Here is a 25,965-nt window from a genome sequence, read left to right on the forward strand (position 1 = left end):
GAACCATGGTTATTAACTCCTTTGCGCCATTCTCCATAATTCTAGAGTTTTGACATCAGGTATTGTACCATACATAATGGGATGGACTTAGAGGGCTGTAACTTACATTTTGACTTGGATCATAAACTTGACAGTTTAACACCTTAGATACTACAGTCAATGGCAACTGCAGCATTTAAATAGTCACTCTATCAGCATCTAACAGCTCACTCTGACATCAGGCCAGAAAGATGTGTTCACTGTCAAGTCTGCTATCTTAGTACACAATGGGGATGCAAAAACTAGACGAATCACTATAACGGCCCAAACTATCTCTGCTGAAGAATAAATTCTAGGGCTAAGTGGAAAATTGTTAGATGTTAACAATGTACAGTACAATGCAAGCCTAACAATATATAGTATGGGCCAAACCTGGCCCCACAAAGTATTACATAGGTGATCATCATGATTTTAATCATCTCTAAATTCTAATTAGGGTTAGTGCTTTTTTTCCCCCCACTTCTGATCATCTATGGAACAAATACAGTAACTCCCCCAGTGTACAAGTTAAAAAGATAGTTTAAGCGATGGAATTATATATACCCTTTTGTTCCTTGCCTAAGCCACTGGTATCTTCTACTCTAGAATCCAACATAAGTTGCAGGAAATCCACACGACTCTGTTACAATTGAAAAATAAAGAGAACTTCAGAATTCTTTTTGCTTTTGTTTTAAATGGATTTTTCCATGAATGTACAATTCCAAAGACAATTAAAATATAAACACTTTTGTGAATGAAAAGAAAAAAATATATTAAAATTTTGCAGTTTGAAAAATTATCTCTAAACCACGTGTGGTCTGGCAATTGTCAGAAACCTGGACATGATTTTCTTATTGTGGCCATTTTATGTTCTCAGGAACATAGAAGAAGGCCAGAACATCATGGTTTCTGACAAATGCCAGATCTTTGAAAGTTCCAGCATTCATGGTCACTTTCCACTAAGATGGTTAGGGAAAAATTTAAAAACTTATCTTAAAAATTAAATATGGTTATGTTCCTGGGAAAACCACCTAAGGGCAAGGCCCCACATAGCGAACCGCAGCACAAAAGTGCTACGGAAAAAACAAGGCAGAAACGCATCACTTTTTTTTCCATAGCGATTTTCACAGAGAGTTTTCCTCTGAATTTTCTGTTTCTATCATACCTATATGGAAAATGCCAGCATTTCCGTAGGTATAATATGCTAGGAGTTACAAGAACAAGAGCATTTTTGAAATTGCTGCATTTTCATGCAGGTTTTTTTTTCCGGCAATGTGTGAGAAGGATTAACCAGAATCCCATCCACTTTGTAGGTGCTGTAAACTGCAGCGTTTTTTGTTGTGGCTTTTTTCACCATAGCCAAAATGTCATGTTTTTGTCATGTGGACTTTTAGCCTAAAAGATTCCAGTAGGATTGGTAACATTCAGTACTTCATGCAGACATGTTACTCACTGTGACTTTGACAGCACATTTTCCTTAGGTGGAAAGAAAAATTACTGCAAGAGATCATCCAAAGATCTTGATCAGTATTTCCCAACTTTGCTGACCCAGGATAACCCTGGAAAATAAAATTTCCTCTGGGCACCTCTACCAAATTAAAAAAAAAAAAAGGATACAATGTTGTTGGAAGGCATGTGGTCATCTTCCCAAACAAAGTGTAGTGGACTCATGATATGTTTAAAAAGCAATAGTGGCCCCCTGGGGTGCTTACAAGCCATGATGATGTACAGTATCTGTCATAAGTTTTTAAGGCAAGAATAAAGCAGCATTTATGTTAATATCATAGTTCAGCCTACAATAACATTTAAAGTGTACTTACAGAGTGGTCTCCCTTCTGTCGCTTTTCTTTAAAACTAGTAATAGCGTTCATATAGAAATTCAAGAAGTCTTTTGGAAAAAAGTTCACATTTAACCCCTCAAGTATTGGACGGAGGAATGGGAAAATCACTGAAAGTAACACAAGATACTTTTAATGCGATACACTAGCAAAGAAGTTACATTTCTGATATTTTACTGTTTGTTTTTGCAAATCTCCATGAGAACTACAGACAAAAGGGAGGAAATTTATTACGACTTGTGTTTATTGAGCAGTGGTGGGAAATCTAATTCATTTTCGAGTTTAGTTCCAAATGATTTAGAAGATGATTAGTTCACGTAGTTCAATGTACTCTGGCTCTGGTGTACTGCTGAGAACATACGTAGATCTAGCCTGTTATACAATGTCACTAGTAGTTCCTCGGATGGGTTGTAGTTATGGTAATGAACAAATTTAATATGTCTGATCATGACATTGCTAGTATATGTTATACGGGATTGTCTTTCCAAAATATTAATAATTATTAATGTTTTGCAAGGACAATCACGTATACCACATACTAGTAGTGTCGTGCTGAATTCTACCAGGTTAAAGAGTTTGAGACCACAAAATTCCTACCCTTTACAGAGTTGAGTGAGCAACATGGCCTCTGTTATAATCAGTACCTTACTGGACCTGATCATGTGCCGTTCATTGTGTACATGTTCATTTTATTTAGCTTACTTGTATGGTGCCATCACATTCTGCCGCACTTTACAGCCATTTACAGTCACTGTCCAATATAGAAACCCATGCAAACACGGGTTGAACATAGAAACTCCTTGCAGCTGTTGTCCTTGGAAGTATTCGAACTCAGGACTCCAGTGCTGCAACGCTGCAGTGCTGTTAGCTACACCAACCATGAATGCGATGACAGTTCTTGTAAAGGCAGCAGTTAGGAAATTACTAGATGAGCAATTCCCCAGTAGCTGCTGGTGAAACCTGGGAGGAAGGGAACAACAAAACAGCGAGTTCTCATGCTGAACCCACACCTTGTCCCTGCCTATTGGCCCCAACTGGAAATCAAATTTATTAACCAATGGAGGCCTGGATTTGAAGTCATCCCCAAAATTATAGTGGAAAAACACACTACAGGCTGATCCAACTTTGATGTAATGTCCTTAAAACATGTCAAAATGAGGTTCAGTAGTGTGTGTGGCCTCCATGTGCCTGTATGACCTCCCTACAATTCCTGGGCATGCTCCTGATGAGGTTGTGGATGGTTTCCTGAGGGGTCTCCTCCCAGACCTGGACTAATGCATCTGCCAACTCCTGTGTATATTGTAGTTCTGTGGATTAACCCAACTCCTTGTCTAACATCACCGGCACATCTGTTTTTGTTTGTGCTGGCCCCAATCTCTGAATTAGATTCATTTTGAGGCAGATCACAGTCTGTGATTTGTTGGCTGATGGCGAGTGTGTATGAGAGAGCTGCAAAGCAGTGTAGGAGCTGCTAGCATGTTTAGCACAGAGTAGACTGCATCGGGCTGGGAGGAACTAGAGCACTCAGGAAAGGGGAGTATAATTCGTTTTTTTTTTCCTTCACGTCCGCCTGCCTAGTTAAAGAATAAATTCAATGCCCATTTTTGCCTGGAGGACGCCTTTAAGGTTAAGGTCCCACGTAGTGAAGCGCAGCAAAGAATTGCTGCTGAAAAAAAAATGCAAAACACATCGCACTTTTTTTTTTGCAGTGTTTTTTCATAGTGATTTTGCAGAGTTTTCCTCTTCAGACTTTCTGCCCCTATTATACCTACATGGAAAACACCAGCATTTCTACAGGTATAATTGACATGCTGCAATTTTCAAAAATACAAGCATTTTTGAAAATGCTGCTTTTTTGCTGCTGATTTTTTTCTGCAGTGTGTGGATGGGATTTGCAAAATCACATCCACTTTGCTGTTTTTTGTTGTGGGTTTTCCGCCCTCAGGAACACTATTTTCACAACGTGGAGCTTCAGCCTAATGGGGTTATGCCACATGAATTACCGTATATACTCGAGTATAAGCCGAGGCCCCTAATTTTACCACAAAAAAAACTGGGAAAATGTATTGACTCGAGTATAAGACTAGGGAGGAAATCCACCATTGCAGATAAAAAGTCTGGTCATGTGTATTACAGCTTAGTAACTTCATGTTAACCCCATTATGTCCCTCACATTAACCCCCTGTGTGCCTCATATAAGAGTTACTGATATGTGGGACACATGGAGGTAATAATTAGGTGTCTTCATAATTAAGGTCCTTTATTAGTACCCCCATGTGTGTCACATATTAGTAACCCTTATATGGGGCACACAGGGGTTAATATGAGGAACATGATGGGGTTAACTGCTATTAATGGAGTTACTGAAACTAAATTAATAACCCCAAATGACTGACATTAATAGGAATAGTAAACCAGCAGGTACCTGTGTGTTTTACTTTCACTTTACTGTAGCTTCCTCTCCTCGATGCAGGGCAGCAGCAGGGGCCTCCCGTACTTTCATCTCTCTCCACGGATAACATAGACCTGCAAGGACCTGCCTAAGGTCCTTTAGTGCTACAGTGCTAGAGAAAGGGGAGTGTCCTATATCATTACTGTAGCACTAAAAAAACCTCCCTCTTCGTTTAATTTACCTTGCAGGTCTCTGTGCTCTGTGGACCCTGACTTGAGCATAAGCCGAGGGGGGCCTTTTCAGCATAAAAACTGTGCTGTAAAAGTCGGCTTATACTCGTATATATACGGTATATATTTATCCTCTATCCATAAAATAGGAGATAAATTGTCAATCCTGAGAATCAACGTGTTTTACCCCTGTTCAGATTGTACAGAATGCACTTCCCCTCTTCATAAATTTCAATGAGGGAGATCCACTTTTAGGACTCCTTTGCCCTGTTTTCCTTAGACTCATAGATAATAAGTAACAGTGGGTTGTGCAATTGAACTTATTAGTTGGAGGATGAGTGTTTTATTTGACTGCAATTTGTTGGCCACCAATTCATCAGAACTATTCTTGACATGCGATCGAGAGAGAGATTAAGTAATGTAGATTTAAAGTTACGACCCAAAACCATTTTGCTCTGGGCTCTCCCGACTTCTCCCCAGACGGGCATGTCTTCTCACCTGGTTAATTCAGGCAGCTAAACTATTCCTCTTAGGTGAGGTGAACTCTCCTTTCATCCACTAATAGAAATAAAAGGTTAAACCAACTCTACAGATTTGAAGAGCTCTGCAGTTGGGGACTCCCTGTCCGTTCTAGTTTTCTCTCCATTTTGGAACCTTGGCACCTACACACTCGCAGAGATGCACAATTCTCCCCACCCCCCATTTATATTTGGCTTCCATAGACCTATCTGCCCCCCTTGCATAACTTACTCCATATGGACTTCTCTGCTTTTACTTGGCCCCACCGCACAGTATAATATTCCATAGTGGACCCTCTACATACTACAATGTCCCAGAGTGGCCCCTACATTAATGAAATATAATAAAAGACAAATACGCACTAGGCATGACTTTGCACTGTCTCCGTGTAAGCCAAGTCCTAGTCATATTTCCTGGAACAATAACAGAAGAACCTCACAACACAGAGTTATATGTAAAGATGCTCCAGAATGGTGACAGCTTCTCCATATATGATGATGCAGGCAGCAGTATTTAACCCCTTCCTACCCATCCCCCACTTGCCAAAAAAAAATTGCAGCAATTAATTCCTTCTCACCCTTTTCCCACCAGGAGCAGCATTTATCCCACCCCCACCCCTTCCACACTTTTGCAGCAGTATGTGGCCCTTGTTTAAGCAGGTTTCTATGTCCACGTACACTTTGAACAGAGAGAAATAGTTCAGCATGTATACATCAGGTTTGTGAAGCATAAAATAAACTAGAAAGAATAAGTAAGCTTATATATTGTCTTGAACTATGTTCCAAAAGTATAGTTAAAAATGTAAACCAAGTAGAAAAGTTTACCAACAAATATGAGAACTGGATTGAATAATCCAATTTTCAGCAGTTTCTTAGTCTGGGTAACAAAAGGGTCAGATGGCCTGTTTAATGAGTCGATGTCCACACCGAATGAGCTACTGGCTACAACATCCATACTGTATGCTCCTAGCAAGCTAAAACAGAACACATGGAAAAGCATCAGTTACATGATTAGATTGGTAAGTAAATTATATAAAAATAGCAAAAAAATAAACAAAAAAAAGGCATTCAGCAAAAAATACTTATTTTGCATCAGCTACCTCTGCCCTCTTGTTTACATTTTTGGGCGGCTAGCTGTAGGTGACGCTGTAACTGGAACAGTGTTATTGGTGGGTGTGAAATGATTGACATTTTATATTGCTGATACCTGTATGCAGTGCTGAGCTTGAAAAAGTGTTTGGTAACACAAAACTCTTCTCAGGTGTGCCTCCTCCCATAAGTATGTTTTTATGAAAAAATGAAATAATGACTGGATTTTATCACAAAGCTTCGAAGGGTGAGTGCCCAGTTTTTTCAACTTTTTTTCACTGGACTGTACTTGAACTTATAAATACTGTGAGCACCACCAAGGAAATTATAAGAAGCTTGCCCCAATTATCCTCTATTATATGCCTGCATATACTTAGTAGTGCCACCCTTTCTTCTACATTTTGACATATTGCATTTATATTGCTCCTTTGATTGAGCCATAGTCCAGTCCAGTTTTTCAGCTGACTGGGATAAAGGGAGAAGACTTCACTGCACAGGCTAGAGCAGGATCCACAGGATATGTCATAAATGTCTGAGATAGGAATACCATTTTAATAGCTGTAAGGCGATGGCTGGTCAGGTAATGGAGGGGGTGTACACCTCACCCAGACTACTCAGGTGGATGAGATGAGAAAACTCCAGGAATGTTTGTTCTCAGCAGACAAATTTCATCTGCTGAGCATTTTCGTAAATGTTCAGTACTGGGCTGGATTTTTAGGAATGACAGGTAGGATTGGTAGTGGGACCTGTCATTCCACCCCCCTCCAGTCCACACTTTGAGGATGTTCCGGCAGCGACTCAGCTGCAGAGAGTCTCCTCGTCAAGGAGGCTTAAGAAGCCAGCTCCAGCAGCAACACTTTGGCAGAGTTTGGCTGGAGAGCTGACAGAGAGGTCATATTTTTGGGAGCTGTGTCCTGAATGTTTCTACTGTTTTTTTGGATTTCTGTTATTCTAGGTGAGGTAACCTATTCTATGTTTAGTTAGAGACTAGCCGGGCAGGTATTTATTTTTGTATTGTTTCCTTTTGTTGCTGCACTACCTTTTTGAATGAAAATAAACTCTACCTTTGTTTTGGACTAAAAGAAACTGGACTTGTGTGTCTATGCCACCCCACCTAGCAACCCCAGACCATTACACAGCAGATTGGAAAAAAAAATCATACATAACATACAAAAAAAAAAAAATCACATTTTTTTTCACAGTCGAAAACTTCCACTTTATAATATTCAAGAACATACTCACTCTTTCATAGCACATGTCTCATCCTTGTCTACATAAACCTGGATTTTCTGCACAAGTGTATTTGAATAGTGGTTCATGATCTGAAACATCTAAAATAGAAGATATTAGTTGTCAGGGGTGCATAGAAAAAGCACTTTTATTCTTTATTCAAATGAAGATCATGGAGCACGGGGGGGGGGGGGGGGTCTTCTATTACTGTGCACTGTTGCATCATCACTATCATGCATTATGCAGCAGTGCTCAATAATAGAAGAAAACTCCCCCTGTGCTACAAGATCCTCATTTGAATAAAGAATAAAAGTGCTTTTTCTACACATCCCTGGAGTTCTGAAACATAAGAAAAGTATAGTTTTTATTCTTTAACAAAACCCTGATATGGCTATATTATGGAAAGATTTAAAAAATGATAGATTTTGGATGGCAGAAAGTAAACAAAATTCAAAAATGGAGAAGGTCATATTATGAAAAAGTCAAGGGTTATTTTCACCACAGACATCCTGTGAATATGATGTAAATGTCTAATAAACCCAGCAATGATGCTAGGCTGTAAAGCCCGTCCTTCTGACAGTGGGGAGAAATCGGTGCGAAATTAACGGTACCAATATCATCACCACCAAGGCACATACTGGGAAAATTGATAGTGCACTGAATTCAGAGAACTGTTGACATTCTAGCGGTATATAAAAACTGAATTTTTTTCCAGATTCCCAGTACATTGTACAGAATAATTAATGGTAGCATCATGAAGAAAAATTCCTGCAAACATTAAGACCTCATATGGTCCTGAAAGCGGAAAAATGCCTTGGAAAAAAATATAAAAAAAACACACACAATTGGTATCACCACATGTGTAACAACCACTAAAATAAAATTAGCACATTAATTATTTTATACGACAATGCCATACATCGTAATATTCAGATGCTAAAATTTATGTTTTCTGTTCATCATACTTCTCAAAAAAAAAAAAAAAAAAAGTATTGAAATAAAATCTAAAAAAAACGATGAAAACTTGAATGCAGGGGATAATCGTGCACATCAGGGAGAGTGTGTGTCTACATAGGCAGTACTGAGACTTACAGTAATTCCTGCTCCGCTAGGGATTCTGGGTAAAAAAAAAATATGCAAATCTATTCTCCAGGATGTAATTAGGAGAACAGTGCACTCTGTATGCTGCCCTCTAGAGGGCAGCCTCCTGCTCCGCTAGGGATTCTGATGTGTACGATTATCCCCTGACCCTGGTCTATAGTCTCTCACTCTGCCAAATCAGTATCCCTGCGCTATGCTGAGGGGGTCCAAAAGACCAAAACAGCGCTGACCATATCTGGGCATCTGTTCCATTTGGAATAGAAATACTAATTTGGCAATTAAATCCACATCATGATAGTAGACTTATTAACTGAGTCATGCATGATGTTAAGGAGGCTGCCCTCTAGAGGGCGGCGTACAGAGTGCTCTGTTCTCCTAATTACATCCTGGAGAATAGATTTGCATATTTTTAACTTGAATGCAGAGAAAGATAAAATGTTATTGGTGTAAAGCTAAAATGCGCTAGATCGCTAAAAGATTATAATGTACATGAAGTACCAGAGTTACATGCCAGCTATATTTACTTGAGACACAAATTCATATCTGCAATAAAAAGCTTAATGTGACTGTTAGGGGGTTAATATCAAAATGGAAAAGAAATTGGACTAATTGGCAATTTTTACCTCTTTGAGTTTCCCACTGGTGAATGTCGGTGAGAGAACTGTGCGAATCCTCTTCCATTGCTCATCCTCAGCAATTGTTATTGCAGTCTCCAAAGGGCCATTCAGACCAAAATTCTGCAATACATAAACAGAAGCATAGGCATTGTTCACACAATGGCACACATTTACTGAGCTACAGTGGCAGACTTCTGGTTTAATTTGCACCAAAGAACTGGCTTATAAGTGGTGCTCTGCATTTATATGTACTGTATTATATTAAGAGGCAGACTTAGTGATAAAGGGGCACTGTTTAGTCCAGAGGTGGGCAATCTGTTTTGTGTTGTAGTTGAAAAAAAAAAAAAAAAGCTTGAAAAAATATTGTGGAATGCTGATGCTATTTTGTGCTATGAAACGCCAGGTTCCCTATACACAATATAGTGCCACCCCACTGTATTATACAGTACATCATAGCGGCCCCCAAATAGTAAAATGTTCCAAAGTGAGCTTGGGCTGCCAACCCTTGGCCTAGTCCAAGTGTGCACAGTCTAAATAGAATTAGAAGACCCTGATAAATAGAGATATATAAGATATACTACTCACATTAAAAGTTTCCTATTTATGCTTTTACTGTTGATTTATGCTCAGTTTCTTAAAATGACCATGTAACGCGGTAAGAATCTACCTATCAATTTCGTGGCCCACACAGGCATGTGGATATGGCTACCCCAATCTTCCCAAGGTCTCTGCTTATGATGGTACTTGCTAAGGTTGACTGAAAAAAGCACAAAGCAGTTAACAGTATTTGCTTGGACACTATAGGAGTTAGTTCTGCTAAAGTTCTGTAGTTCTCTTACTATGGTGGGTCGCTCAGCAAACTTTTAACAGCATGATAGAAGAAGTCCTATTGGCACATGTATCCTGCTCATCTTACACAGTTTCCACTTCTTTAAAATAAACATTTAGATTTGTGATGCTAGCTTTTGGGTAAAGCCCCAATCTGGTGGGCCACAGTGTCAGGTGATAGGTTTGCACTATTTGCAGGCTGTTTTTCAAATAGTGCAAAACGTTTCCCACCTTCTACCAATAGTTACAATCGGGTTCCACTTATTTGAAAGAATCATTGTGCCCCTTGTTACAGAAAATGAAGACTGAAGAAGGCATGTGACTCGGCAACAAAATTCTTTAAGTGACAATGGTACAGAAGACTCCACGCAGCAAAGTGTCATATGATGTGCAAACAGAACATATGCACATTAAAAGTTCATAAGTGGTATACAAGACAATCCTAGCATATGGAGAGTGAAAGTACAGACAGACTCCCACCTGAATATTTAATATAGAAAAGATCACAAAACAAATCTAAATGTAAGTCCCTAAACCTATAGCTGATCGCAGTGATATGTCTAAAAAGTTGTAGAGACCCAAGGAACATCAAAAGGTTTGCTCTGGATTATTCATGTGCTTTTGGCTTTCTCAGTAAATTGAACGTCAGTCACTTAACCTACTAGTTAATCGGCTTCCCACTTCACACCGTCTGCCCCCACCAAGCCAATATGTTTGCCCAGGATAGGCCAGAGTATAAACGATGTAGAAAGTGTAGAATATAGTGAATTTGACCCGTATGCACTGCAATATCCTTGATGTTTACTAAAGATTACATATCACATTCAGTGTATAGACATGAAACCAGCCTAGCATGTAAACCAGAACTGGCTAAGGGTCACAAATATGTAATAGTAATACACCCAAATAATGGAATAGTATAACCCCACCATAGTTAAGTAACAGATCAATGTGCATAAGTGCTATTGATATTATTTAGCAAAATAGCTATTGAACAAAATAAAATTAGTGAGGATTAACATACAAGGGTGCCGTAATAATATAATGGACCCGCCAGTGCCAAACACATAAACTATATACCTGTATTCATATTATGGTAAAGCCCAACAACATCTCAACACGTTTCGCCTGTATACAGGCTTCCTCAGGAGGTATGTACAGACTAAACAGAAAACTCAGCCTAAGGGTGCATGCACACTACGTAACGCCGGGCGTGTATGAGAGCCGTACACACCGGCATTACGGCAGACTGCCGAACACTTCCCATTCACTTCAATGGGAGCGCTCGTAACAGCGGCGTTTACGAGCGCTCCCATTGAAGTGAATGGGAAGTGTTCGGCAGCCCTGCTGTAACGCCGGCGTGTACGGCTCTCATACACGCCCGGCGTTACGTAGTGTGCATGCACCCTAATACATTTATTATGAAATCTTACCCGTCTGTTTGTGAAGTTAGTGTAGCACTCTTTCACCAAAATGGCTTTAATAATAACTGGATCTAGAATTGCAAGTACTGGTTGCCTACCGTCATACAGTCTGCAAAACAGCAACAAATAAGGTGGAACATTGCACAGAACCAAAAAAATGAAATCAAATCGGCCTTTACTCAAGTTAACAGTCTAACTTGTTTCATAGCACTGTGTCTATTCTCTTGCTTTGGTCTTCACACAGATTGCATTTAGTTTTTAAAAAAAATATAAATAGTATTAAGGGCTCGTTCACATCTGCGCCCGGCACTCCGTTATGCAGGTTTCTGTTTCCTGCATAAAACAGAGCAGGAGACGGAAGCCTGCAGGATTCTTTCTCACCCATTCATTTGTGTACCTTAGTGTCTATAAGCCAAACAGATGAGCGGAGACTCTAGGGCTTTATCTTTGATATCAGAGCAGGGGAATGGGGGACAAGGTTCCTATACAGTGAAAGCAGTAGCCAGGTTATTTACTTTAAGCTCATCAAGTTGTGCCTGTTGAAGTCTGCTAGATACTCTGTTTATCATTCCCCGTGCTCAATTATCTTAAAACAAGTGTGTTAACAATCTGTAGGGACACATACAAAAGAATTTAGTGAGAGTGACCCTGATCATGTTCATTGTAGTATCTATTTGTTTTAAATTAGCCCTGGCTACAGTATTTTAGCTGACCAAAGCAAATGAACCTAAGTAATCATGGTGGTTGGGCGGGGAGCAGATTCAGCCCAGGCTCACTGTCCGTCTGCTCATCACATCTCCCGGATATGACTGACATGACCCTCACAGTCCCCTTACTGCCTGATGTCATGTAAGACATGTTAGTTGTGCACGGGAGGCAGGAATAGTACGTGAACAGCGTGAATAGGCTGCTGCTGCTCTCCGCCTGCCGCCTCAACTTGCACATGATGGCGTCAGTTTTAGGAGGAAAAAACACCTCCCTTTAATAACAGTACATTACAACAGTACTCTGAAATGCATATTGATTGTACTTGTTGCCATTTGTATCGATAGTATCACCCTTTAAAGGGAAAATGTTACCTTGAGATAACCCCCCCCCCCCCAAGTCACTATCAATACCTCATACTGTAGTTCTCCATGTGTGTTATTTGAGGTGTCCTTATATTGTCCTGAGCACTGCACCCAGGTACAATAAATAACTTCTTTAAGCAAATTGAATTTTTCAAGTCAAGGGGGTGTACGTTATTTTGGATGAACTGCTTTTTGGGCACACACAGAGTGCGGATGTGAAGGCTACGTGGCCTTTGGAACGCAGATTGAGATTGTTTGGCTTTGGCCCGCTATGAAGCATTTGCAGAGCCCCAGAGGTGCCCAATAAGTGGAATGCCTCAGGTATAGGCCCCATTTTGAAAACTGCGCCCCTATATAGGGCATAGTGAGCATTTGTTTCCCAAACGTGAGTTCACAGCAGATAGTGAAAAGTGTATATGTAAGTTGTGCAGAGTACATTGGGTAGAACGAATTCCCTATTATTTTCCCAGTAGATCCTATGATGTGGGGGAAAGGGCAATCACTTTAGAAGTATAATGTATTCTCACACAGCTTATACATTCCCTTCCTGCCACATCCTGCTTTGTCCTAAAGATTTGTCATTTTTCTGTTGTTGTATTGTACACGTTTTTCTATATTTCTGGTGATGTAGCCATATAAGGGCTTGTTTATTATGGGATGATATGTATCTCTTAGTGATCTACTCCAGCATACTGCAAGATCTTTGAAAATTTGCCTCACATGTTTCTCTTTCTGCTTGCCAACTGAGCCACACACTATAAAGTTATGTTAGGGCTCGTTCACATCTGCGCCCAGGTGTCCGTTCTGCAGTTTTCCATTTCCTCCATAAAACAGAGCAGGAGACGGAAACCTGCAGGAGTCTTTCTCACCCATTCATTTGAATGGGTGAGAAAGCTGTCCGGCTGCTCACAGCCGGACACAGCCGGACCCGGTCTGTGGTTTCTGTCTTCTTACATGCAGAAGACGGAAACCACAGAACGGAGACCAGAACGCAGGTGTGAACCTAGCGTTACAGTTCTTCAGCTAGTACAAAGAAACCACTTGTTGCAGGATGCACGCAGGGCCGCCACCAGGAATTTTGGGGCCCCATACACCCTAAGTGTCTGGGCCCCCCCCCCCCCCTGCCATTTTAACACCACTTTATTTTGTGACATACCAATTATGTATTACCTCCCAACTTTTGAAGAGTAGAAAGAGGTAGAAAATGTGCGGAGCGCTCCGCGCGCCGCAACAAGTTTAGCTCCGCCCACTTTTCTGTTGACTCCACCCATTCTCATTCATTTTCATGTGCTCCCACACAGTATAATCCTCCTACAGTCACCTGTAAATTATATGTCCCCCCCTCTATCTCTCCCCCAGTTTCATATACACCCTTCATCTGCCCCGTTTCATGTCCCCCCCTCCATCTCTGTCCCCAGTTTCATGCTGTTCTCCCCCTTTCAACTGCCCACAGTTTCATGTCCCCCATCTCTGCCCCAGTGTCATGCCATTCCTCCCCCTTCATCTGCCCCAGTGTCCATGCCATTCTCTCCCCACCCCCTTCATCTGCCCCAGTGTCATGCCATTCTCCCCCCTTCATCTGCCCCAGTGTCATGTCATTCTCCCCCCTTCATCTGCCCCAGTGTCATGCCATTCTCCCCCCTTCATCTGCCCCAGTGTCATGCCATTCTCCCTTCATTTGCCCCAGTTTAATGCCATTCTCCCACTTCATCTGCCCCAGTGTAATGCCATTCTCCCACTTCATCTGCCCCAGTGTAATGCCATTCTCCCACTTCATCTGCCCCAGTGTAATGCCATTCTCCCACTTCATCTGCCCCAGTGTAATGCCATTCTCCCACTTCATCTGCCCCAGTGTAATGCCATTCTCCCACTTCATCTGCCCCAGTGTAATGCCATTCCCCCCCCCCTCATCTGCCCCAGTGTAATGCCATTCTCCCCCCCCCCCATCTGCCCCAGTGTAATGTCATCCCCCCCTCATCTGCCCCAGTGTAATGCCATTCTCCCCCCCCTCATCTGCCCCAGTGTCATGCCATTCTTCCCCCTTCATCTGCCCCAGTGTCATGCCATTCTCCCCCCTTCATCTGCCCCAGTGTCATGCCATTCTCCCCCCTTCATCTGCCCCAGTGTCATGCCATTCTCCCCCCTTCATCTGCCCCAGTGTCATGCCATTCTCCCCCCTTCATCTGCCCCAGTGTCATGCCATTCTCCCCCCTTCATCTGCCCCAGTGTCATGCCATTCTCCCCCCTTCATCTGCCCCAGTGTCATGCCATTCTCCCTTCATTTGCCCCAGTTTAATGCCATTCTCCCACTTCATCTGCCCCAGTGTAATGCCATTCTCCCACTTCATCTGCCCCAGTGTAATGCCATTCTCCCACTTCATCTGCCCCAGTGTAATGCCATTCTCCCACTTCATCTGCCCCAGTGTAATGCCATTCTCCCACTTCATCTGCCCCAGTGTAATGCCATTCTCCCACTTCATCTGCCCCAGTGTAATGCCATTCTCCCCCCCCTCATCTGCCCCAGTGTAATGCCATTCTCCCCCCCCCCATCTGCCCCAGTGTAATGTCATCCCCCCCCTCATCTGCCCCAGTGTAATGCCATTCTCCCCCCCCCTCATCTGCCCCAGTGTCATGCCATTCTTCCCCCTTCATCTGCCCCAGTGTCATGCCATTCTCCCCCCTTCATCTGCCCCAGTGTCATGCCATTCTCCCCCCTTCATCTGCCCCAGTGTCATGCCATTCTCCCCCCTTCATCTGCCCCAGTGTCATGCCATTCTCCCCCCTTCATCTGCCCCAGTGTCATGCCATTCTCCCCCCTTCATCTGCCCCAGTGTCATGCCATTCTCCCTTCATTTGCCCCAGTTTAATGCCATTCTCCCACTTCATCTGCCCCAGTGTAATGCCATTCTCCCACTTCATCTGCCCCAGTGTAATGCCATTCTCCCACTTCATCTGCCCCAGTGTAATGCCATTCTCCCACTTCATCTGCCCCAGTGTAATGCCATTCTCCCCCCCCTCATCTGCCCCAGTGTAATGCCATTCTCCCCCCCCTCATCTGCCCCAGTGTAATGTCATCCCCCCCTTCATTTGCCCCAGTGTCATGCCATTCTCTCCCCACCCCCTTCATCTTGCACAGTGTCATGCCGTCCCCCCCCCCTTCATTTGCCCCCCAGTTTCATGTGCCCCCTTCATTATGTTAAACACAAAACAAACACTTATTTACACTCACCCTTCCTTCATCGCTCCCTCACCGCTCCTCTCTCTGACGCTCATCTCACTTCACTGACAGGTGTAAGCGCGATGTGACGTCGTGACGTCATGCCGTCACGCCGTCACGCGCGATGTGACACACGCCGAAGCGCAGCATTAAACCAGGAGCTGAGCTCCTGCTTTAATCGCCTGTGTATTGAGCTCAACGGCGTCCGACGGACGCCGATGAGCTGAAATCGGGACAGGCAAGTGCCGGGGGGCCCCAAGAGGCTCTGTGGGCCCCGGCACTTGCCCGACTATACTATAGTGACGCCGGCCCAGGGCACAATTGCTGCTGCGGGCGCCAGGGGTCCGGCCAAAACCGGGCCCCCCCATTTTTCAATTTGGCCGGGCCCCTGACACCAGTAGTGGTAATACTGCCCTATCGGCGGCCCTGGATGCACGGACAATACTTATGCAGTGGCGTAACTACCAAGACAAAGACTAGATATTTCAAGCATTATTAGTCCTGGAAAAAAAAAAAAAACATGGTAAAAATAGTTGGTATATGCCAAGCCATTAAAAAGATATTGCTGTGTAAAGCAATGCATACCAAAGTGCTAAATTTGTCCTGTATTGGGGCATCAATGATGCTTGGTCCTGAAAGGGTTAACATAGCAGGCCAAAAAAAAAAATTAAAAAATTGCACAAAGACAATTTAGTTTTTTGAACTTACCCCCACAATTTTCCGTATTTCTTAAAGCATTCCAAATCAAATTGGACGATACCCTGAAAAAAACATCAAAAATACATTACTAATGTCTATTAGACTAGGTTAAATGCAACGTTTTTTGTTGCAGATTTTGCTGCGTTTTTTTTTAAGACAAAATCAGGAGCGGCTTCAAAAGGAATGTAAAAGGAAGCTCTTAGATGTTTCCCTTCTGTTAAATCCACTCCTGACTTTGGATAAAAAAAATTTCTGCAATATCTACAAGAAGAAATGCGTTTCCACAATATGGGGCCATGGTACTGTACCAAAAATTAGAAAAAAGACAGTAAAGTTGTGGATTCTTTTCCTTGAATTTATTGTTTGACATTTAAAGAAATTGTTCTAGTATTTGATTCTTGAAATATTTGCTTCAGCAGTATGGACAGACCATGACAAGATATGCTTCCTATATGGACTTTTGCATAAAAAATTAATACAAAAAGATGCATCAAACTGCATTGTGTTAAGAAAACCTAACACAGACAGTATTAAATGGTCTTCAGCATTGATTCCTAATTTTTTTTGCTAGTAGGACACCACTTTGGATGAGACTTTTCTTTGGGACCCCCCTACTACCATACTTAGTCCCTTAGTCCTGTAAGTTATATTCATCTACTATTTGCTTTTCAGCTGTATGGCTTTGTCTCTGATCTGCTTCTTATTTAACACATGCCTGTTACATACACAGTACATACACAGCTTTGCGTCCTCCATATTCTCCCCATAAACACAGCTACCTGCTATCTCCATGTACTTCCCGCAGCTCGACCTCCTGTTTTTCACAGCTACAGCTGAGTTACCTCAATGTTCTCCACATCCACAGACATACTACCTCCATGATTTACCCTTATACACACAGCACATGTTTCTCCCTGCATACAGCCTTCTTCATCCATGCTCCCTCCATACAACCAACTCTGCTGTCTTCATGTCCCACACAGCCCTGTACCCCACCTTTCCCTTGAACTCCGCTTTGCACATCAACATTTACTTCCACAAGCTCAGCACTGATGCATCCACTTCCCCCACATTCAGCTCTGTCAAATGCACATTTTCCCACAAATTCAGCCCCACTACATCCACCTCCCCCACATACAGCACTGTCACATCTACTGTACATCCTCCTACTCAGTTCTACTACATCACCCAACACATTGCACTGCTACCTTTAAATTTCCTGTCAGCATTGCTACATCCACATTTCCCTGTACATACTCATTTCTGTTTCATCCACATCCCCCCCACACTCAGCTTTGCTGCATCCACATTCCTCCCACATACTCTGCATTACTACATCCACTTTCCCCACCACATGTTCATCTGCTACATTCACACTCCCAACACTCAGCTCTGCTACATTCAACGTTTTTCACTAAATCCGTTCTGCTACATCCAACCTCCCCCCCATTCACTTATCCCTGTTATCTCCTCCCTATTGTAAAAGCTCAACTCCTGCATGCAACAAAAGTCCATTTGCAGTGCCTGCAAAATACCGCCAAACAGTATTGCTGGCAATTTGCAGTCCTACAGTGTGGAGGACCAGGGGGTTGCAGTATGGGAGATACTGATCTATAGCAACATCACATACTTACCTTTCGGTATTCCAGAAATGTTCCAATAAATGGTAGTGGCCTAGGTCCAGGAATTCCCAACGTCTTGAAAATTCCATAAGGAAAAAAGCCATAACTAGGTAAAATACAGAGCAATGGAATTTATACATACATTTACGTGACATGGAAGGAAATTGCTGCATACTATAGAGACTATCACTTAAAAATTTTACCTTTAATCTACCAAAACAATATCCTAATTTCTGTGATCTCTTAGCAATCCAGGACACAAGGTTTGGCAGTCCCCTCGTTCTCTGCTTACTAATGTGCTGTCATCAGCAGTGGTTTGAAGTGTAGCCCTGGGCAAAATTAAACATGGGCCCCTCAAATGCAAAAATATTGTGCCAATAACATAGTCACATACTATACACTTTAGTCAAAGTCACTACACAGACAAATATGCCATTAACACCACTACTGTAACATCTTTGCCCGTCCGGGCTTTGGTGTCATCATCTGGCCGTATGCTGCGGCGCAGGAGACGTGTTCGGCTGTGATTTATTCCTTTGGGTTCTTCTTGCACTGTCTGAACATTATTTTATTTTAGATTATTAATATTCTTGTAGCATACCCAAAAAAAAATTATCATATAAACTCAGAGTAGGGGAGTATAACCTACCCAAAATGGGACGTATTAAAATATAGCCTTTATTGGTTCAGTTAAAATACCCAAAGGAACAAACAAACAAAAAATTCCCCATTAAAAAAGAAAGAAAGGAAAGGAGAATGGACAGAGTAGTGTGTCTCTGAAATTGCTATGTCAATTGGACAGCATTCACACCTAGCAGTTACTAGAGAACCACAGTGAGCAATCTGATTTACTTGTATGGAATCTCACAACACTCCTGCACTTGTGTCCATATCATTAACACTTTGCTGTTCACTGGTATCGGTGTACTGCTAGGCTAGTCTTTGATTTCTGATAGCTAATTCCTCCTTCTTAACCACTATTGTATTAACCCTTTTCTATTGCTAATAGTGCACTAAGTAACTTGTTTGTATAGCTGAGTAGGGAGAAGTTTACTGACTCACATATATCAGGGAATCATTCAACTAACAATAGGGCAAGCTAGACACTTATCTCGCCCATTCTACCACCTCAATCTGTCACCTGACCGGTTTCAATGTCCCTTTACTATCGGACACATCATCAGAGGTGTCATTTCTATTATTTCTTTCTGACACTGGAGTATGCTTTGTATATTCAATATAGCCCCCAGCCCCCGTCAGCATTGATAACAGCCACGCGAGTAAACTAGGAGCCCAGTCTTTTAAAGCCCAGGGACCGCCCCTCATCCAAGCTCTAACCAATCAGGGAGCTTGAAGGTCCAGCTTGATCTCTGCCTCACCTGAGGCTTAATCCCATGAGCATGTGCCGACCGGTGGCCAATAGAGAGAGGCCATACGGCCAAACCTCTCCAAGTCCCGCCCACACTGGCGAGTAACAACAAACAAACCAGCATGGCTATCGATTACAGGTAAGAATATTCCAGCAAGGCCTAAGAACGGCGTTCTATCTCCTCAGGAGCCTTCCATAAGCGAGGGAGAGTGTCTCAGCATATATCACAAATCACTCCGTGATCTCCTATCTCAGTGTACACCTATCCATGTTGTTTCAGAGTAATATTATTACCATTTGTCCGCAACCTCCCTTTCATACTGTATTCCAGGACACCCATAATGATGCATTGCCATCCCTCTCGATACGTTATATCGCTCTTATCCCTCAGTGACAAGAATGCTCAACTTTATGCATCAAGATCACTCCGTTTAACTTGACAGATCCTATTTGTTGTGGAGTGCCTATTAACTCCTAGATAAAACACGCGTACGAGATGTTCTCATTTAACCCCTTAGGTTGCACCGTATCTAATGTGAAAATCCATCTCGCTTCTTTTTGTAGGAGTTTTTTGTCAAGGTCACCTCCCCTAGAGGAGGGGAATACCCTCTCAATGCCTTGAAAGGTTAGATGGGACACTTCCCCCCCATGGTTTTCAATAATATGTCTCACAACTGTGGTGTCATCACCCCTGCTCACCCCTGTAACATGCTCTCTAACCCTCCTGCGGAGCTCTCTGGTGGTTTTTCCCACATATTGTACTCCGCAGGAGCAGGTGATCAAATACACAACACCCGCTGTCTTACAATTTATGAAAGACCTATTCTGAAATTGACGTCCATTAGCCGTACTTTCGTAGCTCTTACTGCGATTCATAAACGGGCACGCACTGCAGGAGCCACATCGATAAGTTCCTACAAGGTCCCCTGCCTTTTTATCCAACCAAGTTGTTGTATCAGTAGGTGCCAGGTGGCTGTGCACCAACTTGTCCCTTAAATTTTTCCCCCGTCTATAAGTGATCAATGGTCGGGGGCTTAACTGGGGGCCTATATCTGGGTCAACCAAAAGAATTTCCCAGGCCTCCTGGATCACATTTCGTACCATGTGGTGTGCCTCATCAAAAGTGCCAATAATTCGCATTTGACCGTCATCTTTTTTCACCTTGTTTATTAATAGGTCATTACGTGTTCGGGATAGGGCATGTTGGTGGGCTTTTTTCAAGACCCCATCAGGGTAACCCCTACGATGGAATCTTTGCCTAAGGTCTACAGCTGCAGTCTGATAGTCTGCCAATGTAGAGCAGTTTCTGCGTTTACGCAATGCATGCGGATGCCAACTGTCCCACTCCAAAAGGGCATTCGTCGCTGTTGGTTTGCGAAAAATGGATGTGGACAACTGGCCAGAGGGAGATTTCCTAATCTTTAGGTCCAGGAATGTAATAACCTCCTCATGAATTTCGGACGTAAAAAATAGACCCATAGAATTAACGTTTAATAATTCGACGAATTCAAAAAAGGAAGCTTTTGTACCTCCCCATAGTATTAGTACATCGTCGATAAAACGGATCCATAAAATGATACTGGATCCCCAGTGTTCCATAGCGTCCGAGAAGACCACCTCCTTCTCCCACCAGCCCAATTAGATATTGGCAAACGTAGGGGCACAGGGGCTCCCCATCGCCACGCCTTGCAGCTGGTGGAAGAAGAGGCGGTTGTACATGAAGGTATTGTGCGTGAGGACAAAATTCAAAAGATCCATAACAAATTTATTGTGTTGGGAAAAGAAGGTACCTCTTGTCTCCAGGTAACCCCCTACATTCCCCCCTGGGAATGGGGTATGGAGCTGTAGAGGGCCTCCACGTCCAATGACGCCAAAAAAGCGTCCCCAGGGACCACCACGTCCTCCAACCTTCTCAGGACATCAGTGGTGTCCTTTACGTAGGAAGGCAGGGCCGTGACAAATGGACGAAGGATTTCATCAATATATAAAGACACATTCTGGGTTAAACTGTTGATACCCGCCACGATGGGACGTCCTTTTAAAGGCGAAATGCCTTTATGGACCTTCGGCAGGGCATAAAAAGTAGGTCGTACAGGGTTTGTTGGTAGCATGAATAAATATTCACTTTCACTTATCAGATTATTCTCTTTAGCTGAATTCAATATCTGTTTTAGTTCCGAGATGTATTGGTCAGTAGGGTCTGAACGTAAAATTTCGTAACAGGAGGGGTTGTCTAGAATCGTGCGGCACATTTTCACATAATCTTCTCTTTTCATGATCACTAAATTCCCCCCCTTGTCAGAAGGTTTTATGACAATTCCCTGATCTTTCTCCAAACCCTCCAGCAGGGTAAGTTCTTGTCTAGTGAGGTTCGATTGACCTCTAAAGTTTCTACCATCAATCCGTTTTAACCTCTCAGTCACCACCCTACAGAAAGTATCAATGGCCCCATCATCTGACAGGGGGGGAAAACGTCTAGATGGCAAATGGAGATCTGTGAAAGGGCCGTCACCTATTTCCCGTTGTCCCTCTTCCCATAAACCTCCCAAAATTTTTAGGGAGGGCAAATCCTCCAGCTGTATCCCCAATTCTTCACATTTCCTTTTATCATTCATCGCAAAAAACTTCCGCCACTTTAGTTTTCTGCAGAATAGATTGAGGTCCTTCACCCAGTTGAAGGCACTAAACCTAGGTGTAGGGACAAATGAAAGACCCTTTTTCAATAAAGATTCCTCCTCCGGAGGCTATATTTTAATACGTCCCATTTTGGGTAGGTTATACTCCCCTACTCTGAGTTTATATGATAAAAAATTTTTGGGTACGCTACAAGAATATTAATAATCTAAAATAAAATAATTTCTTGAGGAGTTTTGGTGGCTATGGCAGGTTTTCTGTCCATTTCTGTGAATGTAGAGAAATGGCTAGTGGACACTAAGGAAGCCTTCTCTGAGGGGGAGTTGCCTGCACAGACACAAAATCTCAGTATATCAGCGGCATTTAGGAATTTGACCCGTATATATAAAGACAACTTAAGATCATTCTGGGAAATACATACTTTGGAGAACTATATTAAGAACAGTATTGTACCGAGGGGCTTGAGATTGAATCTACTCCCAGCCCCACGACTTAGATCCCAGACCTTCCTTAAAAAATGGGAAAAGGAGTCAGTTACTTCCTCCCTTAGACTCATGAACATCCTTCTTGAAGAGGAAAAAAATGTGTACGAAAAAACAGCTAAGGATTTGAAGGAGCAAATTGAGAGTATCAGGAAGTTTGCGAGTAACAGTGATTTTGAAAGGAGGGAGAGCCAACTGCAACAGACAGTGGAACGGTTCATTGTATACATCAAAGAGAGAAAACATTATCAGTTCAAAAGGGATTTGGAGGATTTTAAGGAAGGTAGAATTTTTGATTATATATCTAAGGGAGCAGGTAGGAAAGATCAGGAAATTGAACCATCTTCCTCTGAGTGTGAGGGATCTGAGAGTGAACGTTCAAGGTCCAGAGGTCGGAGGGGTAGACAACGCCAGGGAGGACGGGGATTCAATCAACAGGCTCAGTTTGAATCAAGTGTGAATAGTTCTCGACAGGGTCGGAGTAGGGGAGGAAAAACTGGAAATAAAGGGGGTTTTTTAGCTCAAGACCCACCGATTTCAGATTACTTTCTACGAAATCGCAAGTGAAGTGGCCAAGTATGTGTAAAAAGGATGAGATGCAAATTATAAATCTGTCAGATAGAGTCCTTTTACCGGAGGAGGAATCTTTATTGAAAAAGGGTCTTTCATTTGTCCCTACACCTAGGTTTAGTGCCTTCAACTGGGTGAAGGACCTCAATCTATTCTGCAGAAAACTAAAGTGGCGGAAGTTTTTTGCGATGAATGATAAAAGGAAATGTGAAGAATTGGGGATACAGCTGGAGGATTTGCCCTCCCTAAAAATTTTGGGAGGTTTATGGGAAGAGGGACAACGGGAAATAGGTGACGGCCCTTTCACAGATCTCCATTTGCCATCTAGACGTTTTCCCCCCCTGTCAGATGATGGGGCCATTGATACTTTCTGTAGGGTGGTGACTGAGAGGTTAAAACGGATTGATGGTAGAAACTTTAGAGGTCAATCGAACCTCACTAGACAAGAACTTACTCTGCTGGAGGGTTTGGAGAAAGATCAGGGAATTGTCATAAAACCTTCTGACAAGGGGGGGAATTTAGTGATCATGAAAAGAGAAGATTATGTGAAAATGTGCCGCACGATTCTAGACAACCCCTCCTGTTACGAAATTTTACGTTCAGACCCTACTGACCAATACATCTCGGAACTAAAACAGATATTGAATTCAGCTAAAGAGAATAATCTGATAAGTGAAAGTGAATATTTATTCATGCTACCAACAAACCCTGTACGACCTACTTTTTATGCCCTGCCGAAGGTCCATAAAGGCATTTCGCCTTTAAAAGGACGTCCCATCGTGGCGGGTATCAACAGTTTAACCCAGAATGTGTCTTTATATATTGATGAAATCCTTCGTCCATTTGTCACGGCCCTGCCTTCCTACGTAAAGGACACCACTGATGTCCTGAGAAGGTTGGAGGACGTGGTGGTCCCTGGGGACGCTTTTTTGGCGTCATTGGACGTGGAGGCCCTCTACAGCTCCATACCCCATTCCCAGGGGGGAATGTAGGGGGTTACCTGGAGACAAGAGGTACCTTCTTTTCCCAACACAATAAATTTGTTATGGATCTTTTGAATTTTGTCCTCACGCACAATACCTTCATGTACGACCGCCTCTTCTTCCACCAGCTGCAAGGCGTGGCGATGGGGAGCCCCTGTGCCCCTACGTTTGCCAATATCTAATTGGGCTGGTGGGAGAAGGAGGTGGTCTTCTCGGACGCTATGGAACACTGGGGATCCAGTATCATTTTATGGATCCGTTTTATCGACGATGTACTAATACTATGGGGAGGTACAAAAGCTTCCTTTTTTGAATTCGTCGAATTATTAAACGTTAATTCTATGGGTCTATTTTTTACGTCCGAAATTCATGAGGAGGTTATTACATTCCTGGACCTAAAGATTAGGAAATCTCCCTCTGGCCAGTTGTCCACATCCATTTTTCGCAAACCAACAGCGACGAATGCCCTTTTGGAGTGGGACAGTTGGCATCCGCATGCATTGAGAAAAGGGATTCCTAAAGGGCAGTTTCTGCGTTTACGCAGAAACTGCTCTACATTGGCAGACTATCAGACTGCAGCTGTAGACCTTAGGCAAAGATTCCATCGTAGGGGTTACCCTGATGGGGTCTTGAAAAAAGCCCACCAACATGCCCTATCCCGAACACGTAATGACCTATTAATAAACAAGGTGAAAAAAGATGATGGTCAAATGCGAATTATTGGCACTTTTGATGAGGCACACCACATGGTACGAAATGTGATCCAGGAGGCCTGGGAAATTCTTTTGGTTGACCCAGATATAGGCCCCCAGTTAAGCCCCCGACCATTGATCACTTATAGACGGGGGAAAAATTTAAGGGACAAGTTGGTGCACAGCCACCTGGCACCTACTGATACAACAACTTGGTTGGATAAAAAGGCAGGGGACCTTGTAGGAACTTATCGATGTGGCTCCTGCAGTGCGTGCCCGTTTATGAATCGCAGTAAGAGCTACGAAAGTACGGCTAATGGACGTCAATTTCAGAATAGGTCTTTCATAAATTGTAAGACAGCGGGTGTTGTGTATTTGATCACCTGCTCCTGCGGAGTACAATATGTGGGAAAAACCACCAGAGAGCTCCGCAGGAGGGTTAGAGAGCATGTTACAGGGGTGAGCAGGGGTGATGACACCACAGTTGTGAGACATATTATTGAAAACCATGGGGGGGAAGTGTCCCATCTAACCTTTCAAGGCATTGAGAGGGTATTCCCCTCCTCTAGGGGAGGTGACCTTGACAAAAAACTCCTACAAAAAGAAGCGAGATGGATTTTCACATTAGATACGGTGCAACCTAAGGGGTTAAATGAGAACATCTCGTACGCGTGTTTTATCTAGGAGTTAATAGGCACTCCACAACAAATAGGATCTGTCAAGTTAAACGGAGTGATCTTGATGCATAAAGTTGAGCATTCTTGTCACTGAGGGATAAGAGCGATATAACGTATCGAGAGGGATGGCAATGCATCATTATGGGTGTCCTGGAATACAGTATGAAAGGGAGGTTGCGGACAAATGGTAATAATATTACTCTGAAACAACATGGATAGGTGTACACTGAGATAGGAGATCACGGAGGTTTGGCCGTATGGCCTCTCTCTATTGGCCACCGGTCGGCACATGCTCATGGGATTAAGCCTCAGGTGAGGCAGAGATCAAGCTGGACCTTCAAGCTCCCTGATTGGTTAGAGCTTGGATGAGGGGCGGTCCCTGGGCTTTAAAAGACTGGGCTCCTAGTTTACTTGCGCGGCTGTTATCAATGCTGACGGGGGCTGGGGGCTATATTGAATATACAAAGCATACTCCAGTGTCAGAAAGAAATAATAGAAATGACACCTCTGATGATGTGTCCGATAGTAAAGGGACATTGAAACCGGTCAGGTGACAGATTGAGGTGGTAGAATGGGCGAGATAAGTGTCTAGCTTGCCCTATTGTTAGTTGAATGATTCCCTGATATATGTGAGTCAGTAAACTTCTCCCTACTCAGCTATACAA

The 25,965-nt window shown here is 42.9% G+C and overlaps 1 protein-coding gene across 1 annotated transcript in view; it reads right to left on the bottom strand.

Moving 5' to 3' along the window:
* Positions 1-25,965, bottom strand: part of LOC142197740 (cytochrome P450 3A9-like) — a 39,017-nt gene that overhangs the window by 8,254 nt on the left and 4,798 nt on the right. Inside the window, exons 2-9 of the mRNA XM_075268258.1 lie at positions 17,906-17,999; positions 16,281-16,333; positions 11,295-11,394; positions 9,040-9,153; positions 7,328-7,416; positions 5,822-5,970; positions 1,839-1,966; positions 583-658 (exon numbers count right to left, since the gene is read on the bottom strand). Coding sequence (XP_075124359.1) covers positions 583-658; positions 1,839-1,966; positions 5,822-5,970; positions 7,328-7,416; positions 9,040-9,153; positions 11,295-11,394; positions 16,281-16,333; positions 17,906-17,999 — 803 coding nt within the window. The remainder of the gene's footprint in view (positions 1-582; positions 659-1,838; positions 1,967-5,821; positions 5,971-7,327; positions 7,417-9,039; positions 9,154-11,294; positions 11,395-16,280; positions 16,334-17,905; positions 18,000-25,965) is intronic.

Source organism: Leptodactylus fuscus, chromosome 3 (genome assembly GCF_031893055.1).
Source record: "Leptodactylus fuscus isolate aLepFus1 chromosome 3, aLepFus1.hap2, whole genome shotgun sequence".
In the NCBI taxonomy this organism is placed as follows: domain Eukaryota; kingdom Metazoa; phylum Chordata; class Amphibia; order Anura; family Leptodactylidae; genus Leptodactylus; species Leptodactylus fuscus.